The sequence below is a fragment of the Oreochromis niloticus genome, linkage group LG20 (genome assembly GCF_001858045.2).
Source record: "Oreochromis niloticus isolate F11D_XX linkage group LG20, O_niloticus_UMD_NMBU, whole genome shotgun sequence".
NCBI lineage: Eukaryota > Metazoa > Chordata > Actinopteri > Cichliformes > Cichlidae > Oreochromis > Oreochromis niloticus.
Window position 1 is genome coordinate 10,446,757 of NC_031984.2, and position 20,451 is coordinate 10,467,207.

Consider the following 20,451-nt stretch of genomic DNA (forward strand, 5'->3'; position numbering starts at 1 on the left):
AAAAACGTTTCAAAGAGAAGAATGAGAGGAAGAGACAGTAAGAGAGGAACAGTTAATTAATAATTAATCACAGATGGCAATAAATTGATAAGTGGATTGTCATGATGCTTTTTCATCACAGTTCATAGTCAGTCTGTAAAGATGATATCAGTTTATCGTGCAGACAGGGAATGAAAAGCTGCCAACTTCCAGTTAACAGCTTTATTCTGGAGACCACAGCTCACCGGATGCACATATCCTACAGATCTGATTCACATTTCACGTTACATGATTATATGTACTCTGACTCCGGTGTTTCCATCATCCAGCTAGGATATCCTTCCAAAGGACCCTGCAAAACACAGAAGGATGAACACTTTTCAGATGTTTTTTAACTTTTAACAGCAAGTTTTTAAAGCTTTTTTTTTTAGAGGTGCAGTAATAAGCTTTCACCGCTCGATGTTACAGATAAGTATAGACAAAGATTTTGTGTTGGTCCCTGCTGGTTATTGGAACAATACATCACTGCTGCGTGGGAGCTGGGCCATCTAATCCATACCTCTGAATTTACAAGTGATTAAACTGTTCTAGTTAGTTATAAATGTCAGAACTGTACAAAAGGCTTATTTTCTGTTGATAACTGTAATGTTTCCACAACATAATTATAAAACACAATAAAACTCAATATTACAGCTCTCTGCATTTCAACTGACAGGAATACTCCCATACTTGTCATGTCTTGAGTCTGTTATCTTCAGCGCTGTGGTTCATGAATGCCTTTTAACTTTATCTTTTGGGAGTCTGCAGACAAAACAAGTCCATCTGAACAACACTGTGGAGGTCTGACGGTTTCTGTAGATACAAATCAGGAATATATGTAAGTTAGCCGTTACTGAGCTGTTAGTACCATGAAAAAGAGTTAACAGTCAGATAATTTAGGACAACAACACAGTAACACAAACTGTGGCAAATACCATTTACTTTTGGCAGCTTTCCAAAGGATTATTAATTCAAACTATCATCACCTTTTAGTTTTGTCAGGACAGTCAATGAATATTTAGTCAGTTTTAAAAATAGACTGCTTATTGTGACTATTGTTTAGTTTTTGCTTTTCTTTCATTAGAGCATCAAAAATTAGCACAAACATTTCTGTTCAGTCTAAAGAGACACATGCCACAAGGCCTGATATAACATTTATGTGTCTAAGGGATATCATCAGAAGATACCAATTCATATCAAAATTCTCAAAATGTGACAATAATTGTTTAATGTTTGTTTTTAAACCTTTCTTTTCTAGAAGCTTCAGCAAGCAGAATCATGGTCTGAATGCACTGATGTGCCAAACATATTTGCTTTGCCAAGAGGATCACTATAAACTGTGTATAGGCTCCTTCTGCTAGCCAATTTATTTTTATTTAATTATTTTTATATATGAATAGTGCAATAATGCCTGAGCTGACAGCTGGAAGTAAAGAGAATACAAAAGAAAATAGAAAAGGGGACAAACAGGAGAAAAGATAAGATCACAGGTCAAAGCACAAAGAAAGCACAACATGTTATCTACTCTAGCAAAAGGACACACCGTCCCTGAAAGAGAGAAAAACAAAAAACAGATACACAAACAAACACACACCCATCCATGTCGAGTTTGTTTTGTCCTTTTATTACATCTACCACAGACAGTATCTGTACTGGCTGCAGGTCTTTGGGAAGTGACAGAGGCACCATGCGCCTATCCTACATGCGACTAGTGCAGCTGCCATGACGGCTCTGCCCAGACTTGTTTATTACAAGTAAAAGTCAACATGGAACTACTTTGCATTATTATCATCATTGTGACATCAGCTATGTTCCATAGCCTAAATGGGAACCATCCTATCAATTCAGCCTGTGTCCTGTCAACAACATCTAATATTAACATTTTAAATAAATGGTCTGCCACCAACATGTCAGTGATATAAAACTTTTTTTAATAAAGGGGTCTAATTTTAATTACAAGGAACATTCAGTTTGTTTCTTTGCTCGCTTTTTTGTAACCATGTTATTTAATTGGGTATCAACAATCATATAACTAACACTGGTATTAGTACTGACTACAACATTTCTAGTATCATAACATCCCTAATGCGTCTATATCTACGTTAGACGACAACCAGCCGTCACATAAAGTAGCTTAGCATACTTTATGTATACTTAGCAGCCAAGAGTTTCTGATAAGTTGTTTAACTGAATGATTTTCCTTTGTTCTGCCAATCATCCACAGCTAAGACGCAGCCACTTTTACTTGGCCCTCATGCTTCTAATTAGGAGAGTTTTATGAGCTGTAAGCAGCGACTGTGTGCAGGCAGAGGAAACTAATGTTAGTTGTTTAGCTTGGGGACTTCAGCCTTACTGTCTTACTTTGCTGCCTAATACAAGCATGCAGGAAAATCCTCTCTGCTATCTCTCTTAGATTTAGTTTGAACAGAATTTTGACTAAAAACTTCACTGCATGATTTAAAGACATCGAATCTTTTCCATTATTCTTAAAGCCAAGTTACATCAAACTCCACTGTTGGCTTATAACAACTGCTAGCATTCAATTGTTTTCAATGAGAAGTCGCAGTGTTTTTAGTGTAGTTCACAGACATTTGAACAAAAAATTGGTTTAAGAAACAAAGAAAACCACATCTTTTGGTTAACCCCTGTGAGTGCTGGGCCTACAGAAGGGCTGACCCATGCATTGGTTCCATCTGGCCAGTCACCATGAGCCACCAGGTGCTCTACCCCGAGCACCCGACAGGGTGGGGCTTTGTATATTAAAACTACAGTAGTCTCATCTGAATAAAGTGAATGGAAAACATAAAAACAAACCCGCTTATTGTGTAAGTGTTGTTTGTTTACATTGCTGTTCTCATATTTACATCACAGAGAGACATAACACTTCCCTGACTCCAGACAGATGCAAGGCTGGTGGCGGTGGACACACAGCAGAATGTCTCCCATGTGAAAAGCCCCTTTGTTTCAGAACTACACCCACCAACATTTTTCCAATGTTATTCAACCAAGAAGTGAAATGTATCCTTGGCACAGATAGGCATAATTACAGCAGCAGGTTTTACAAGGACAGGAGAAAACAGAGTGGAGAAATCTCACACAAGCATAGAGAGCATGCAAGTTTTAACCTGCCTGCCTGCCTGCCTGGGTTTGAACCTGGACCCTCCTGCTGTGGGACGGCAGCACAAACTATGGAGCCATGTTCAAAAAATTTTTTTCCAGCTATCTTAATCATAAAACATGTAATTTTAGTGCTAAGCTAAACCACTGCTAGCTAAAAATTAATTTTTAATTGACAGGAATAAGAGTCAGAAATTTCACATTTTGTGAAAAATGTCAAACTGTGTATTCAAAGTCAAGGACTGGGAAGACTGAAAACACACACACACACCCTCACCTCTGCTGAGCAGCTGCAGGTTGCGTCCCTCCTCCTGCACCTGGAGCTGCAGCACTTGTTGCAGCAGCTCCTGTCGAAGTGTCTCCTGCACTAAACCCATGCGCTCCAGCTTCTCCCCATTCAGGCGCAGTAACGCTCGGCCTTTAAGGTGATGACAAAGTCATTTTTTACAACTAAACTGTAATTCATGAATTCACTAGTGGTACTGTTTTTCTACTATCTCAGACCTGTGATGGCGTGGTGGGAGAACGCTTCCACGTAGGTCAGGTAGTTGTGTGGACAGTGTTTCTTCAGCCACTTGCACACATCTTGTTGAGACCAAAGAACAACAGGACGGATCAGGCTGGGCTGTGTTGGGCTCGTGTGATATATCCCATAATTGTCACTGGAGCGGTACTGTAGATAAGAAGGCAGACAGGAAAACATACAGATAAATGCAGAGGGTTGAGTGATATAAGGGGACATTTAATGCTTTTTTCCTTATTTCTGTCATTCGTGTACTGCTGTAGTAGCGGATGTTCACATCGAACATGGGTAAAGCTGCACATAATGAGGTCAGAGTATGTGCAAATTAACCCAGTGAAACCAAAATCTCAGGTTTAGTGTTTAATGTATTTATTATTTTTCACAATGAAATACAAAAGTATAAAGCATAAAATAAAAAAATAAAAATAAAAAAATAAAAAAGGAGAGAAAAATTAAAATAAAACCCACCCTAACAAGTAAACAAATATATTAAAATAAATAAATAAATAAAGGTCACTCCTGAACCTGTGTAGATGGTTGGTCAAAAAATATCAAAAAGGGTTTCCAGACTTTATTAAATTTATTTACAGAGCAAAATCTCAGGTTTAAAACGGCACTAAATACACAACTTCAGACAGTTTTTCTACTCCTGAATCTAACTGACGTCAAACAGAGTGCATATACATAATATTGTTATTACCAGGACACACACTGGCTTTGAGCACAGAAAACCTTCCACCAGCTGTTAAAATCATGTGTTTCTGAGGGGCAGCCAATCAGAAGAGACAGGCTGGTCTTAAAGGGGAAGGTAGCTAAAATAGCTTAACAGAAGAAGAACACATAGGCTACAGCAATGCTCAGTCTAAGATAAAAAAGGATTATTTTAAACTTTAAATCTTTAAATCTACAGCCACCAACCACAGAAGACGTAGCTGTAGCTCAGGAGGTAGAGCAGGTCATCTGTTAACTGGCAGGATGGTGGTTTGATCCCTGGCTGCTCCACTCTGCATGCCAAATATCCCTGGGAAAGATACTAACCCAAGTTGTTCTCTGATGAATGTGTGTGATTGATAGACAGAAAGCACTTAAGTGCAGAAAAAAAGTGTTTGCGTTGGTGAATGAGGCACCTCGGTTTGCAGCCATTTCCCTTGGTGCCGTGTTTAAAAATGCCAGGTTGATTCTTGTGAAGGTGTTTACCTGGTACAAGGTACTACCACCTAATGCAAAACCCCCAAAATGGACTTGAATCAAGCTGAGCATGTGCTAGTGAAAAAGAGGCTTAAGGAGATTTTTCAAATATAGAGATACTAGGATAAGCAAACAGACAGCATTTTTCAGAAGTGAGATCTGTTCAACGACTCAAAGTCCTTTGCACTATTACTACATTAATCTAAAGAGCTTGGAAATAAAAGCAACTGAACTTCTTCAAGTCTCTTGAAGACATTTCGCCTCTTATCCGAGAAGCTTCTTCAGTTCAACTGAAAAGGTGAAATGTCTTCAAGAAACATAAAGAAGTGCAGTTGCTTTTCTTTCCAAGCTCCTTAGATTACCATGACCTGGATGACTGAGAACCTACACAGATATACTACTACACTACTTCCACTTCTTTGGGTTCAGTATTTAGGTCTAAGACATGCCAACAGGAGGAGCCAGGGATCGAGTTAGTGAATCATCCTTCAATTAGCTGAGGGCCAGTTCTACCTCCCTTGTGCACACTAGAGACTTGTATCTTTTAATTTATCTCTTAAAAAAGAAAGTCTTTAACTTCACACTAACATGTTCACACAGGGGACATACTGTACTGATGCGCTTTGTGCTGAGATAGATAACCTACCACAGGCATATCTCTCATTAACTGCCAAAGATATTCAGTTATCGGTGGCATTTGACTTCTAGTAGATGTCTCCCATGAAAATGTATCCAGAGGAATCGCACAAAATTCAGACTCCATTTAAAACCTGAATGAACCTTAAAGCTCTTTTAATCTTTTCGCCTGCTGTTGCCGCTGTGCATCCATACAACCCACATCTATCATGCGCCGTGTACAAATCTGCACACTGTCTTTTATTCACTGTACATAACATGTGCACACAGCCAATTAACTGAGCATCTGCTGGGAGGATTATAAGATGAATATTGAGTATCACATTTCATTTCACATGCCTTATATACATCAAAAGATGACAAGTTTGGGCCTCTACAGGGGTAGAACATGTCTCAGCCTCATTAAAGAACACAGGGGTGATCGTTGCCATATGTATAGGCAGTGTAGGCACATCTGTGTAGCTGTGAAGTTCCCTAGAAGAGTGGCGAACATGCAGCAGCAACAGCAACAAAAAAGCACACAAAGACATGCATGGAGGCCAGTGTCATGTTGGGATTCAGCTCTTTTATCTTATAGATGTACAGGATGCAAAACTGGACTTGTAATCAAGCTGCGCCTTTGATCAGCCAATCACTTTTTTAAAAATGTAGCAAGTTCAGCAGTTCATTTGCGAGATAAAAAAAATCACATCTGGCTGATGTGCAAGAGTCAGTGGAGCAAAAGTTTTGCAGGAGGGTCTGCCTGATATGTCAGGATGCAGTAGTGTTAAAAACAGTATTATTCTCAAAATAGAACCCAGTACGGTGGGTTTGATATTTTTTTAAGCATTCAACAATGTCCATCACTTCACCAACAATTTTTTGATCCATAGGATGTCAGTAATGATTCATTTCATTAAAATATAATATTATAACATCTTTTACATTGCATATCTGGTTTGAGTTAGTGAAAGAACTAAATCTAAGGAACCACATTCAAGTACTTAAGTGGGTGGCTTATGACTCTGAGTTTAAACCAAACCAATTGGATTTACAATTTAAGAACTGGTCACATAAAGGCATTAATGTATACTGTAAAATACTGGATAAGAATGGCCTGCAAAGTTTTCAAACATTACAAGAAAAATATGAGCTAGGAAAAAGAGATTTTTTCAGATACCTACAATTACGGCAATATTTGTCCTCAAAAGTGACTAAAGAAACTAATACACAACCTAATGAAATAATTAATCTGATTTCCCAAACATACTTCAAGGGATGTAAGTCAGTTATCTCTAAACTCTACCAGGGCATATTGAAAAGTAGGGGAACTTCAACAGATTATATAAAGGAAAGATGGGAGAGAGAGTTGTCCTCAGTTATAACTTCTGAGCAATGGGACAACATGTGTGAGACTGCTATTTCAACCTCATCCTCTGCACACTGGCGAGAATTTAGTTGGAAAAACTTGGTACGATTTTTCATAACACCAAAACAACAAACACAGGGAAATTCTTCATGCTGGAGGAGCTGTGGGGAAACTGCTGCAAACCATACCCACATATTCTGGTCGTGTCGAAAACTTTCTAAATTTTGGGAAGATGTTATATCAAAGATAGAACAGACTATAGGCTTTAAATCAAAACAACAGCCTGTCATAACATTTTATTTAGGAGACCTACCCGAAGAATTAACAAGCAATGACAAATATCTCCTGAAGATTCTTACTGCTGCAGCAAAAAAAGCAATTACTCGTAAGTGGCTCTGTACTGACCCCCCTGTTCTGGACGACTGGTTGAGCGTTGTCGAGGAGATTCATAAAATGGAAAAACTTACCTTTTTGTTAAGGTTGCAAGCTAATATTTATACCATAAGATGGGACAAGTGGTTGAAATCTATCTGAAATTAGAATGTTTTTTTTTTATTTATTTATTCTTTCTTTCTCCTGTTTGTGCCTAATCACATCTATATAAACTTCTGTATGCCTCTCCTAGGCTGCGCTTACATCTGTAGATGTGCTGTCAATTCATGAATATAAAGTCATATTCTCACTACCAGAATTGCTTTGTGGGAAAAAGCCGTGCTTCTCAGTCGACTGCTTGTTTTGTTATTGTTGTTTTTGGCTGTTTGTTGTTTTCCTTTTCTGTTGTAGAAAATATGTAAAACCCTTATTAAGAACTAAGTAATAAAAAAAAAATATATAATATTAGTAATAATAAGAATAATAGCCAGAAGAATGAAAGTATTCAATTCCTTTTTTCTTTTCTTTTTAGCCATCAGAATTACTGTCTGAAGGCCAAGAAAGATGTCCAACGCATTTACTTTACCAAGTACATCATCACGGCCTTGCCGTATTGGTCCATTTGATTGACCTTTGTTATTATTATTTATTTATTTATTTTTATTTTCAGTTGTTACAGACGGGACAGACAAAGTATTCCACTCCTGCATGAATCACAGACTCTGGAGAATTTGCTGAGTCTTTCCATAACACAATGGTGATCTGCACTAAAAATCGAAATAACTAAAAAAGAAGTAGTTAGCTTGCTTTTGGTTTTAACACCGGAGCGTAGTGCAAGCATACAGATACTGAAAGTATTTTTCTTATCAACAATATCCATCCATTCTCCTCCTTATCAGGAAGCCGGAGTACACATGCAAACACGGAGAAAACATGCAAACTACACTCGCCCAGATGGAGGATTTGAACTCAGGACCTTCAGTAGTGGTAACCACCACACCACCATGCCACCCTGTTTATTTTTAAGTCTCTTTTCTTGTGATCAGTAATTAATTTGTGATGAAATATACAAATGGCTTTGGCCTGTTCACAAAACTGCTACATAATGTGAGTATTCTTCTATTTATTTTTGGGGAGAATGAATGACACTGGGCTTCGAGCTGTGAGCTGAAACAAACAAAACATTAAGGTTTTGCGAGACGTTTTTAATCAATAATCACTTTTGAGTTGTTTAATGTCATTTAATATATAGTGTTACACAATTTTTTAAAGACATAGAGGAGTTTTAACTGTGCATGATGACAAATGACTTTGTAATGATGTCGTCCTGTGTGGTTTACTCTCACACAGGGCGACATTTACATTCTTTCTGTCACGTCATTGTGGTTCTCAGTGTGCGCCTCACCTGGTGAGATTTTTCAGATTACGATGATTATGGTTTGTAGCTGGAATATGCTCTTCCCCAACAATAAACAAGAAGCCAATTATTCTGTTTGTTTTTGTATTTGGCAAGGCTGAACACTCAATACAGGATTTGGGGTTTGGAGCCGAGTGCACTCGGTTTGTTTTCCCCCCCTGTGTAAATTTTGTTTAACACAAAGAACAATAATTTGTCTTGAAGTTTTCACACAATAAATCAAGCAGCTAATGATATTAAACTTTTATTTCTCCTAAAACATGCGATGCTGATCAAGAAAGTGACCTATTCTGCTTTACTTCAGAGTGTTTACTGCTTTCTGATTACAGTTTTGTCTCACTGGTGGGAGATTTACTGTCAAGTCTTTTTGTGAGAGGGGATGTCGGACGTGATGTGCATCATTTTCACTGACATGCTGCAGATACTGTTGCTGTGGCAATAGAGTTAATGGGGATCTAAATAACAAAGAAAGACACATTCAGAGTTTGAATCAAGTATTTTTCTGGTTCTGACTGACTTCTAATGCACCATGAATACTTTTATGGTGAGCTTTTATCTTTAGACTTCCTTCTCACCCTCTGGATTTCCTTTCCTTTCTTTTGACTTGCATCTTTCATCTCAGTGCATCACTTCCATTTATGCAGCAAACAGTTTTTCCTCACTTCACACCCTACCTTTTGTAAAAACCCGAGCCCTCATGTTTGGCTTGTATATGAATAAATGTGGTCGGAGTGATCGCACAAAGGATTTCTACTTACCGGTATTTTTTAAACATTGTTTGATTAGGAGTGAACATTTCCCTTAATTCATTAAAAATAAAATGAGTCAGACGTCCTTCAATATGCAAAACAATCCCCCAAAATCCCCAAAAGCTCCATTTCTAATTTGGCTGCAGGTTATGATTTTTCATTATTAATCGTTTTGTGGATAAAACGACTGTTTGCCCAGTAAAATGTCAGAATATGTGAAAATTGACCACAGTCATGTAAAGTAGGAGTTGTAAAACTTTTTGAGGCCAGAGATCCATTAGAGGCAGAACAAGAACCATCGCAAAACCCTAGCAATGATTTACTGCTAGTTCGGTAAGGGTCACTTGAGGACTAATTTAAATACACTCACTGACCACTCTGTTAGGTATGCATCTTCAACTGCTCGTTAATGCAGATATCTAATCAGCCAATCACATGGCAGCAACTTGACCTCGACGACCTGCTGAAATTCAAACTTAAAGCATGACGTGGCTGTTGGTGCCAGACAGGCTGGTCTGAATATTTCAGAAACTGTTAATCTACTGAGATTTTCACACACACACACACACACACACACACACACACACACACTTGTTTTCATTATCTTAGTGAGGACATCTAACTGACATAATGCTTTCCCTAGCTGCCTACCCTAACCCTAACCATCAAAAATGAATTCCTAACCCTTAACCTTAACCAAACACACACACACGAGGAAATGCCTTGTTGATGCCAGAGGTCAGAGGAGAGTGCCCAGACTGCTTCAAAGAACCAGTCGTTAAAACCAAGGTTTGAAGATGAGCATCTCTGAATGCACAACATCTTGAAAGCACATATGCTACAGCAGCAGAAGACCACACCAGGTACCACTCCTGTCAGCTAAGAACAGGAAGCTGTAGCTGCAGTTTAAACAGGTGAGTCTTGATACCTAAGTATTGTTGCTGACCATCCCCATCCCTTTACAATGTACCCATCTTCCGATGGGTATAACGCACCGTGTCACAAAGCTCAAATAATCTCAAATCCTTTCATGAACATGAGTTCATTCTACTCAGATGACCTCCGCAGTCACCAGCTCTCAATCCAATAGAGCACTTTTGGGATGTGGTGTAGCAGCAGATTCACATCATTGATGTACAGCTAACATATCTGCAGCAGCTGTGTGATGCTATCACGTCAATATGGACCAAAAGTTATGTATTTCTATGTATAGTTATGTATATTTTTCATATTATTTGTATTTTAAATTGTGTTTTAAGCTCTGGCTTCTTATTGTTTAATTTTTAGTTTAGTGAAGCTTTTATTGCAGTAGTAGTTTAATATTTTAAAACCTCAAATATGGGCGTATTTCTCAGGGTCAAAACTTAAGAAGTATATCTCAGTAAACACATGCACCAAAGCCTCTTCTCACTGGTTCTATTAATAAATCTAAACAAGTTGAGGAATACTAACACTAAAGACGTTTTATTAAGGCATATTAAGCGCACCAGTTTAGAATCAGAAGTTAATATATAGTTTATATTCTCACTAGAAAAAACAAACAAACCCACACACATAAATTATGAAGTCATTACCAAAAACATTCCAAATAATTTTCCTTTCAGCGGTTACTATATGTACCGTGCTGCTCAGCCGTGAAGTATAAAAACACTATAGAGACCATAATGAGTGTTTGGATGCCTGTGAGAGGTGGCAGAGATGCATACTGACAGAGTGAATACGAGAACAGCATGCCAAAAAAAAAGTAAGTGGAAAAACTTAACAATGGAGGAAGTGAAAATACTGTAAACACATTACAATGCAGCACAGACACACAACACCGATTAAGTTCATGTGCGTCGAGACAAAAATAAACAGACCACTACTTTATGTGCATCCAAGAGGATTGAAGCAAAGACACCATGCAATGCATACAACTGTGTTATCAGCCCAGCCCAGTTCTATGTTTGCAGCTTTAGCTTCAGCTTGTAACAGCCTTTTAAAGAGTCTTTCATGGGGTGAAGACAAAGGCATGGGCTCTCTGACTTGTAACCAAGAGCTTTAAATGAGGCCAGCTTACAGTATAAATGGATTGTCTCTACTGCCCAAACTGGCTGTGTGAAGAGACAATGCTGTATCAGATAACCAAAAACTATTAATTTATACCGGAATAGAATGACTAGTGGAAGTAGATATGAGGACGTTTTCACGCGAGAAGATCTATAGAAACGGCTAACTGTTTATTATCCTGAAACACCAGACACAGGCTGCATACTATCAGGCAGTTAGGATCAAAATAAATTCAGCTTTTCTCTGCTCTCAGTCAACAAGCACAGTGGTGGTGCAGCACAGTGCGAGCATTGGAAGACCTGTGCTATTTAAAGCTAAAAGGCTGTTAGAGCTCACCAACCCGCTGGGGAGAGAGCAACTTTCATTCTCTACTAACAAAGTGACCATTTACAACAATAGATGATGACCGGCTGCATTTGTCAGACTATGAGTTTTTTTTATTTCAGACTTTTCCAAGTAGAAATCTGAGAGGAGAGCTGCCAAACAGCAGCAGGGGTTTTTGCATGTGCTCATATATTGCTAATGCAACAAACACAGCAGTTTCTCGTATGAGCAGTGCAACTTTTTCATGTCTGCATGCAAGAAGTCAGTGGAATGGAAAATAAAAAATAAAACCAGAAACACATAACACCACTAATTTCTTGATATCGCCATGGGTGCAGTTTACATAAATCACAATAGTTATTTTTAGTGAAATACAACAGTGCTAAATAGCCATGGAAACTGAATGGCTATAAATGGTTATTATACTGACAAGTTATGTAGATGTGGATTACCCTCAATTTATTAAACATATTGATGCATTAGTAATTTGAAAAATCTCCCAGGCACAGGCACTGGCTCAGGTCCAGGACTGGCTTACGAAATTATGTCTTTTACTAAATACCAAACAGTGTGTATGATGTGCAGAAAACAACCAGCAGAGAGGACACACTCCAGCGTGTTCACTGCAAGGCGAGGACATGACGTTGTAAACAAGTTTAAGTATCTTGGACTCAAAATGAACTCTATTTAACCTTTAAAAGTCATTCTACTAAGTTATCTAACATCATAAAATGCAATGTTAAAAGATTTTGCTACCTGGTCACTAACAGGTGGAACAACACTTTATTCAGTGCAAACACATTTCAAAAAAGCCACTAAAAGCTTTGATTTTCAGAAAAGTAATTTTCACTTCATCCTGGTAGCATTCAAATAACAACAACAATCTTTTGATCTTAGTGGATTTTAAAAAAATTAATATGCTTAAAAACACAGGTGACTGTGAGGTAGCTCATTGGCATCAACTGTGCTGTCAGTAAAAAGAACTAAATATTGCAATTGCTTATTAATTGTAATAAAGCAGAATTCCTACTTTTAAGCCACATTTCAAGCAGCAGATTGTGACAAACCAGTTCTATAGTCATTTTTAACTTTGGATGATGCAGGACTTGGATTATTCTTTTGACTTTGTGCGTCTTTGTGTGCTTTTAAATGCAAGCTACCCAGGGGATGCGGATCCAAATTAATCCAGCATAATTACTTAAATAAACTATCTTATATTTTCCTGCTAATGTTCATTAACATGCACTGCCTCCGTTATATAAACACATAAAGTAAGGCTTTTATATTGGTCATCTCTGAGTCCTTGTGGATGTTACATGTTATTACAACACCTGGTGATCCAGTCAGTCATCCACGGTGGTGGAGGTGGCTATCTTCATGTAACAGAGTGAATCGTATTACAAAAATCAATGTATTTGGAATCAGATACAGAGAAAAGTGTATAAATCCACACAAATTTATTTTGATGCCTTCAACACAGATCAGCAAAGCCACTGGGACAAATATGATTGTAACATCATAGACTGTGGTATGGCCTACAAGAAGCTCTACATCTATGTCCAGACAGAGACTGTTTATTTGGCTAAAGGTGCTGAAATGATGATGCTTGATTTTCTGACTGGCCCTCTTGTTTACGTTTCACCACAGCTTGTTCTACAGTCATATCTGTGACCATTAGTTTAAGCAGTCATGCCTGCAACCAGCCGATCATGTCCAGACAGGTGGCCGTGTTTTCAGATAGCCACATAGTTCACGTGAAAAACTTTAGTCGGAAACTTGTCATTATTTTTCTCTGCAGTATCAGAAAAAACTCTAAAATGAGTGAAAGATTAAAGGTTTCAATGTCTGACCTGAGAAACTATCGGCACAGGACCTTTCTCCTTTTCTTTGATTAGGTTTGCATTCTTACATTTCTTGTTAAATTTTTAGCAATGAAACTAATATTTAACATATTAGAATTTCAAAGTAAATATATAGGTTTTCCTAACTCTGGATTTGTGGCAAACCTCATCAAGCTTAATTAGGCAGAAAGAAAGATACCACCCTGAGCTTCAAGAATAAGAAAACCTAAGGGGATTATCACAACATGCACCAGGTGCGCTTTTTGACATGCTGAAGTGATGTAGGTGCTCAATACCTGCAGGGCCTCGGTCCCCGGCTGCTGTAGCAGCTTTACTGTTCTGCCTCCCGCTGTTTTCTGTCCGCGGCCGTCATGCCAGGTCAGGTTCCCACCTGTCCGTCGACTCAGCTGGTGCTTGAAGTCCTCGGGCAGAGCCCTGTACTCCACAGCTGGCCTGCAGAAACTGAAACTGGATGCAGCTGGAGAGATAAAGGGAGGAGGTATAATGATTAGACAGGCCAGACCTGCTGACAGTGTAAAAACAGCATGGGACTACTTCCCTACTCCCTCTCTCTGCATGACTTGGAAACAAAAGGTAGGGTTGAAACCATATGGACAACCTGCCATTCAGGAATGGTCTCATTAGGAAATTCCTGCTTGGAGCTGCTCTATTGACACAGACCAGGCTTGAGTTAGTTATCTGAGCCTGGACAAGATCCTAGATAAATCCTGGAAGTCAGCGTTCAGGTACCACAATTACTTTGTGAAAAGCTTGTAGAGTTGTGAGACAAGCCACTTTCTCATCATTAGGACGAGGCCTGCAGGCAGATATCCAAACTGACTCAACAGCAGGTGGCTTCCCAACATCCAGTAATTAAAGAGTGTGCAACTACAGTAAACACGCTGTTACTGGCACAGATTCTGGCAGAAAGCCACGGGTCATTACACATTCATGTGCCAGATTGGAAGGATTTTCTTACCACGTTTGAAGCTCCGTGTGCAGCTTGTGTTTGCGTGCGCGCTAATGTGCATTTTCAATATCTTAAGTTGACTAAGAGAATTTGAAAAGAGGACAGAACGAGAGAGGCTGTCAGGGGGAAACGAGGTTTTGAGGAGATGAAAGGGTGCCTTCGTTTCTCCTGCTTTGTGCTTCTCTTTTCTGTCATTCACCATCTCCCACCGAGAGCGGAGCCAGGCCGCGTCCTGCAATCATCAAGGCAAACCAGCACTATCAGGTTATTACGAATAAAACTTGGTGTGCGATTTTTGGTTTCTTTGAGGTTTTACTCGAGGCATGTACGAACCCTCCTTCAGAGTGTTACTCACCCAGGCTGCCGCTGTAAACACAAATGTGCCCCTTTCATGGATGTAGTATGCATAATTAAGACTATTTGTCAGAGCCTTTTCCCTTCAAATGGAGAAAAAAACCTTCTCTTTAAAAAGTGCCAGTACTGGAAAGGAAACGCGTTCATGATCAAAATCCTTGCTAAACAAATTATGAAGTGTGTGACCTGCCTGTAATATCTTTAATCTTGTATTTTGGATGATTATACGTTAAATTAAAGCTCTTATTTGGGGTATTTAAAATTCTGACTTGGCACACATCTTTACCTATCAGAAATATGCACATCAGGACTTCAGAAGCTAGCTGCTGGGAGTAAATTCAATTAAGAGGAAGCCAAGGCAGGAAAGTGACCACAGCAACAGTCACACTGATAGTGGCGATGCTGGATGCGCTGTCCATTTCAGCACTATGTCACTGACCATCAGCGACCCCCTTCTGTTCCTTTCTTATGTATAATATTCTTATAATGTCTGAATGCATGTATATGACAGAGTCTGTTTTTAATAGATTTAATGTAGCAGGAGGCAGATTTAGCTGCACTTTATTTCAGGGGGCTCTTTCCAGCTGAGGCCACTTACGTAACAGATAAACTGGTTTAGCAAGTATTGAGTTAAAGTAATGGAATCAGCGTGCTTTAGATTTCCGCGGAATGCGACTCGGACTATTTAGAAAAGAGTTACTGATTATTATTATTAATAATAATATTAAAGTGCAACCTTCCTACCGTCTACAGCCATGATGTTTTCTCGGAGACAGCCTAGTGGAAGTCTCCCATCTTCTCCGGTGACCGACACACGGGCTGCGGGTCCAGCTCTTCCCCTCTGTGTGCGCTCCGCTCACCGACAAAAGTTTCACTGAGGTCTGGCAGGAGCAGCGACGCTCCACATCCTCTGACCTGAGCTGCTGGGCTAAGTGGGGATTTACAAAAAACAACCACGTCTTAAAACCAGCTCACGTCGTCCTCGGTGTCACTGGCTGCTGCTGTCTGTGAAGACGAAGTTGCAGAAGACTGGACAAGAATGTCCCCGAGCAGCTGGCTGACTGGTTCCGCGGGCTCAGGCGGGCGCGAGCATGTGCGCGCGCGTGCGTATTTGTGCGTGGTTTTCGTCTGTGTCGTGAGAATCAGATGCGCGGCTTTTTCTCAAGAGCATGCATGAGCACAGCGAGCTCAAAGTGCAGCCCCGGGCCCTGTAATTAACGCAGCCAGTGGAGACTCTGAAAAACAGCCGGATGAAAAGGCTTCTCATCGCTGCAGCATCCACCATAAGGAATTCCCCTTTGCCTTTTCTTAAAGAAAGGGAGCTCTGTGCGCGCCCGTGGGCACTGCGCCCTCCCTGTGATGGACCCTCTATGTCGGGTCTGTGCAGAAGAGCTGCAGGACGGTGACTGTTCCTGCTCACACCTGCCCTTGCACTCACTTTATTGGCCACATTTGGCCACATTTAGAGTAAAAGGAAGACCTCCGTAAGAGCAGAAGAGCACAAAACTTTAAGTATCCAACATAACCCAAATACAATCAAAGCCATGCAAAAGACCTTCTTTCTGTCTGTCTTTCTTTCTTATTCTTCTCACTCAAAACAAAAGGAATACGAACAAGCGTAAACAGAAGTAAGAAAAAGCTACATTTGCTTTCATCATTGCCTTAAAGGGCTGATGAGCAAAAGGCGGAAGAAAAAGGGGCTGCTTTTTTTTTAAGGGTAAAGTGAATGAGCTCTAATTTTAACGTCTGTGTTTTGACATAATTATCAGAACCTGTTTCACAAACCTCTATTGATGTGGTTTTGTTTCTCTCTGTTCATCATCACTGTAGATAAGAAAGGCTTTCCATATATTGGTAATAAACAGTAACAGCCATTTACAGGATCAATATCGCCTCACCAGCTGGTACTGGGTTGGAAGTTTTAATGTCTTCCTTGTGGTATAGATTCAACATATAAATATTCCTTACACCATTACACCATCACCAGCCTGAAGACTGACAGAAGGCAGAGTTGCTCCTTGCTTTCATGCTGTTTACATCAACCATTTGAATATCAAACAATAGAAAAAATACACGATAGAAAAAACCCAGATTACTGCTGCTCACTGGATATTTTTCTCTTTTTTAGATTAGTACCTGAGTGGGATGGTTGTGTTTGAAAATCTCAATACATCCTAATTTCTGAAATATTCAGACCGACCTGTTCATCAGTGACAACATGCCACATTCAAAATCACTTAAATGACCTTTCTTTTTCATTCTGATGCTCAGTATGAACTTCAGCAGGTCATATTGGCCACGTATATATGCCTGAATGCACTGAGTTGCTGCCATGAGATTAGTTCATCTTATCATCATTCAGTCACAAAAAAGAGAGAGAGAAAAAAGAAAGATCAGGTCTCCCCACTCCCAGAGAGCCCACAGAAGAGGCATCATTAACCACAATCAGAAACAGCAGGGTGGAGGTGGGTTGCAAAGTAGCAACCGTAGGCCATCTAAAGCGCCTTAACCAGTGCACGCTGTGTGAGATTTGCAGATAGGATGTGTAGAAGTGTTCAAGCTTAGCCATCATCTCATATAGGCTGGCACTGAGATCAACTTATCAGCCAAAATTGCAGATGAACCTGCCTTTGTGACCTGCCCAAGAGAAAACAAAAAGCCGTACCAAAAGCACCTTTAAACATATATATGACCCTCCTGAATCCCTTCACAAAATGAATGCACACATGTTGATTTCCCTTTAATGTATGCACATGCTGAGGATAGATGATATAACAGCACAAAAGGTTCAATTACTCTAAATTTAATTGCACGAAAAATCTTTTATTTTGTATTCTTAACTCATCCCTCTTAATGTTAAAGATTGTAAAATATCACAGTCTTATCATGGTTTGGTTATTATTTCTGAGTATTAATTGTGTTTAGTCTCCCTGTTGTTTGAGGATATGATGTTTGGGTTAGTTGGATTTCTTGTTCTGATTTCCATTTTAGTAGAATATGAATATGAGTTTTTTAATATGCTACAAAGTCAGAGTGTTAGTTTTCATCTTATCTTTTGTTTTAGTTTGTGTCTTTTATCAATGTTAATGGTATTAGTGTTTCCCTAAAGTGTCAGTCTGTGTTAATCTCTTTAGTTTTTCTTCCCAGTTTTACTTTGAAGGTTTGTTTTCTTATATGTCCTGTGTCAGTTTTGCGTTTCTCCAGTTCTAACTGTTTTTTACCTCTTTCACTTCTCTCCTGCTTCATTCGAGAATTTATAGTCCTTTGTCCTTCTATAGGTGTTGTGTTGTTTGTGTTGCCCTGCTACCTTCCAGGTGATTTTCCCTGGTGTTATGGTCTCCATTGTTCTTTTTGCATCTAGCTGTTTTGGATTTTTTTGACGTGCCCTTCAGTATTAAAAACTGTTTTTTGTAAAAACTCTGCCTCTTGTTTCCTACACTTTGGGTCTTCTTCATCTCCACTATCACCACAGAGCCACCAAGCTGTGACATAATCAATCCATCCATTTTGTTTCATATTCTAACCTCAACTCCATGTATTGCAGTTTCAGACTGCGGTGTGTTCTCATAAAATATTTACATAACCCCCCAAAAGGAACTAAAAACATGAGGATAAAGTGAATCTTCTTATGCTCTGCCTTACTAGAGCTTCAGGAGATAGCTGAGGGATTGCCCCTGAAGGTCTCGACTAGAATATTTCTTTTGGTTCTCATTTGTATATTTATAAATATTTCATACTTTTATATCAGGCTGCTCTGGTTTTATAACGGTTTGGCTGAACTCTACAGAACATCAGGAAACAGCCCACTCAAAACATGACACTGTACTCATTTGATAGCACAAACAAATGCAATTGAGTGCTATCAACTTAAAAAAGCACAGATGAAACTGAGGGTTTTTTTTAATCCTCTATCATAAAACATGATTGTCCTGCTGTTTCAGTGCTGTAGGTGTGTTAATGAAAGCAGATTAGAGACATCAACGTAGCACAGGGGTGTGCATGGTGCTTGATCAGTGAAAGATATACCAGATATTTATCACTGGATTATCTGCATAATTAATAAATTAGGTTAAAATGTAATCACGGGTGAAGTCTAGTCAAATCTATTTACTTTAAAAAGATCAGATAATACAGGATTTTTAACCTCAAAATGTTTCAAAAAGGAGAAAAAAATAGGAAAATGTGACAGAAATAATAAAGAAAATTTAATCCTAGAATCTGCACACATAAAAACAAATCATTTGAATAAGTAAAAAACTGAATAATGAAAACAATTTTGATTCCACAACAAAAAAATGTGTCCTCATTAAAAAATCGAGAACAGAGACATATTATTCATCTGGTTTAAAAGGAGAATGTTGAGCAGATGTAAGTTTGTGGAGAATTCAGACAGTGGGACGACAATCAAGGAGTGCTCCACCAGCTGGTTTTGAATTCTACAGCAAGCAGACAATTAAATGATGACCCAACTGATATCTAGACTCATACTTTTAAAGTAAAAGATGTTGTAACACAGTAATTTCCTAACTTTGGGGATAAATAAAGTGCTTTGTCTTATTTTTGTTCTAAAGATTTGGATTTTGGACTTTTACTCGGCTGTTGTGTGTCTTGGATTCGGGTCCTCTACTCCATGTGTCTTACACATTATCAAACACCATTTCAATTCAATTTTACTTAAATTGCACCAAAATTTGAAAACAGAGAGCTCAAGTAATTTTAAGATATATATAATGACAAAAGTTGGATGGACACATAAAATATGCTACAATTCGTTCTGAGATTAAATTCAAAGAATGGCTTTAAAATTAAAATAAAGTTTGACATTTTGGATATTGAGAATAAAGTTTACTCCCTTTATAGAGAGAGTGATTTCACTGCCTCCATCTCACTCTATCACAAACCCTTACCATATCCTCTTTCATTACACCCATGAATCTTTTCTGTGGTCTTCGTCTTTGCCTCCTGCCTGACAGCTCCATATTCAGCATTCTTTGTCCAGTATATCCTCTATCCCTCCTCTGTGACTGTGTCTCCAAAATGCTAAATCTGAGCTGTCTGATGGACTCATCCTGGTCACTCCAAGTTGAAACCATAACATCTTAAACTGTGCCTCCTCCAGCTCTGCCTCCATCGACACCTCCAAGTGTCAGAATATTGTAGTGATGTTAATGTGTTAAGTCCTGCATGCAAAAAACCAAATTCTCAGTTAATGCTGTCAGTTTTTATAAGGTCACACGATATTAATTAGGACTATTATCAGGAGACTTCTTATTCATGTTTGGTAGTTTAATCAGTATGTCTTTTGTTTAATCCATTGTTTTTATTTGAGAGAGATTCTTAAAGAGCTCAACTCGGCCTGTAAAGGTCTAATCCATTGAATGCGTGTGTTGGTGCAGAGAGTTTTCATTTCCCAATTATAGCTTCCAAAAAACGGTAGCCGTGTAGAAGGCTTTCTTCTCTGATATGTAGTGAAGTAGGGGTATTAGACTGTAAAATCTGATAAGCTGGCTTTGCTTAAAACATTATGCAAACTGAGAAAATAAGT

General features: G+C 38.9%; 1 protein-coding gene across 2 annotated transcripts; it reads right to left on the reverse strand.

Moving 5' to 3' along the window:
- Positions 1–186: 186 nt before the first annotated feature.
- Positions 187–16,289, reverse strand: samd10a (sterile alpha motif domain containing 10a). 2 transcript variants are annotated; one of them, XM_019350244.2, is made up of 7 exons: positions 15,651–16,289; positions 14,562–14,784; positions 13,879–14,060; positions 3,640–3,808; positions 3,413–3,553; positions 709–831; positions 187–331 (listed from the first exon to the last, which is right to left on the reverse strand). In XM_019350244.2, the coding sequence occupies exons 2-6, from the start codon at positions 14,752–14,754 to the stop codon at positions 734–736; spliced, it is 783 nt and encodes a 260-aa protein (XP_019205789.1). In that variant the 5' UTR covers positions 14,755–14,784; positions 15,651–16,289; the 3' UTR covers positions 187–331; positions 709–733. The 2 variants fall into 2 exon arrangements, with proteins under 2 accessions (XP_019205789.1, XP_005448549.1); XM_005448492.4 differs by lacking the exon at positions 14,562–14,784 and having other exon boundaries at positions 15,651–16,282.
- Between the last annotated feature and the right edge of the window lie 4,162 nt (positions 16,290–20,451).

Coding starts and splice junctions, on each gene's coding strand:
- samd10a (XM_019350244.2), bottom strand. CDS start 14,754: ATGGTGAATGACAGAAAAGAGAAGCACAAAGCAGGAGAAACGAAGGCA. Junction 14,061..14,561: donor CACACGGAGCTTCAAACGTG/GTAAGAAAATCC, acceptor TTATCTCTCCAG/CTGCATCCAGTTTCAGTTTC. Junction 832..3,412: donor CCTGCAGCTGCTCAGCAGAG/GTGAGGGTGTGT, acceptor TTGTATCTACAG/AAACCGTCAGACCTCCACAG.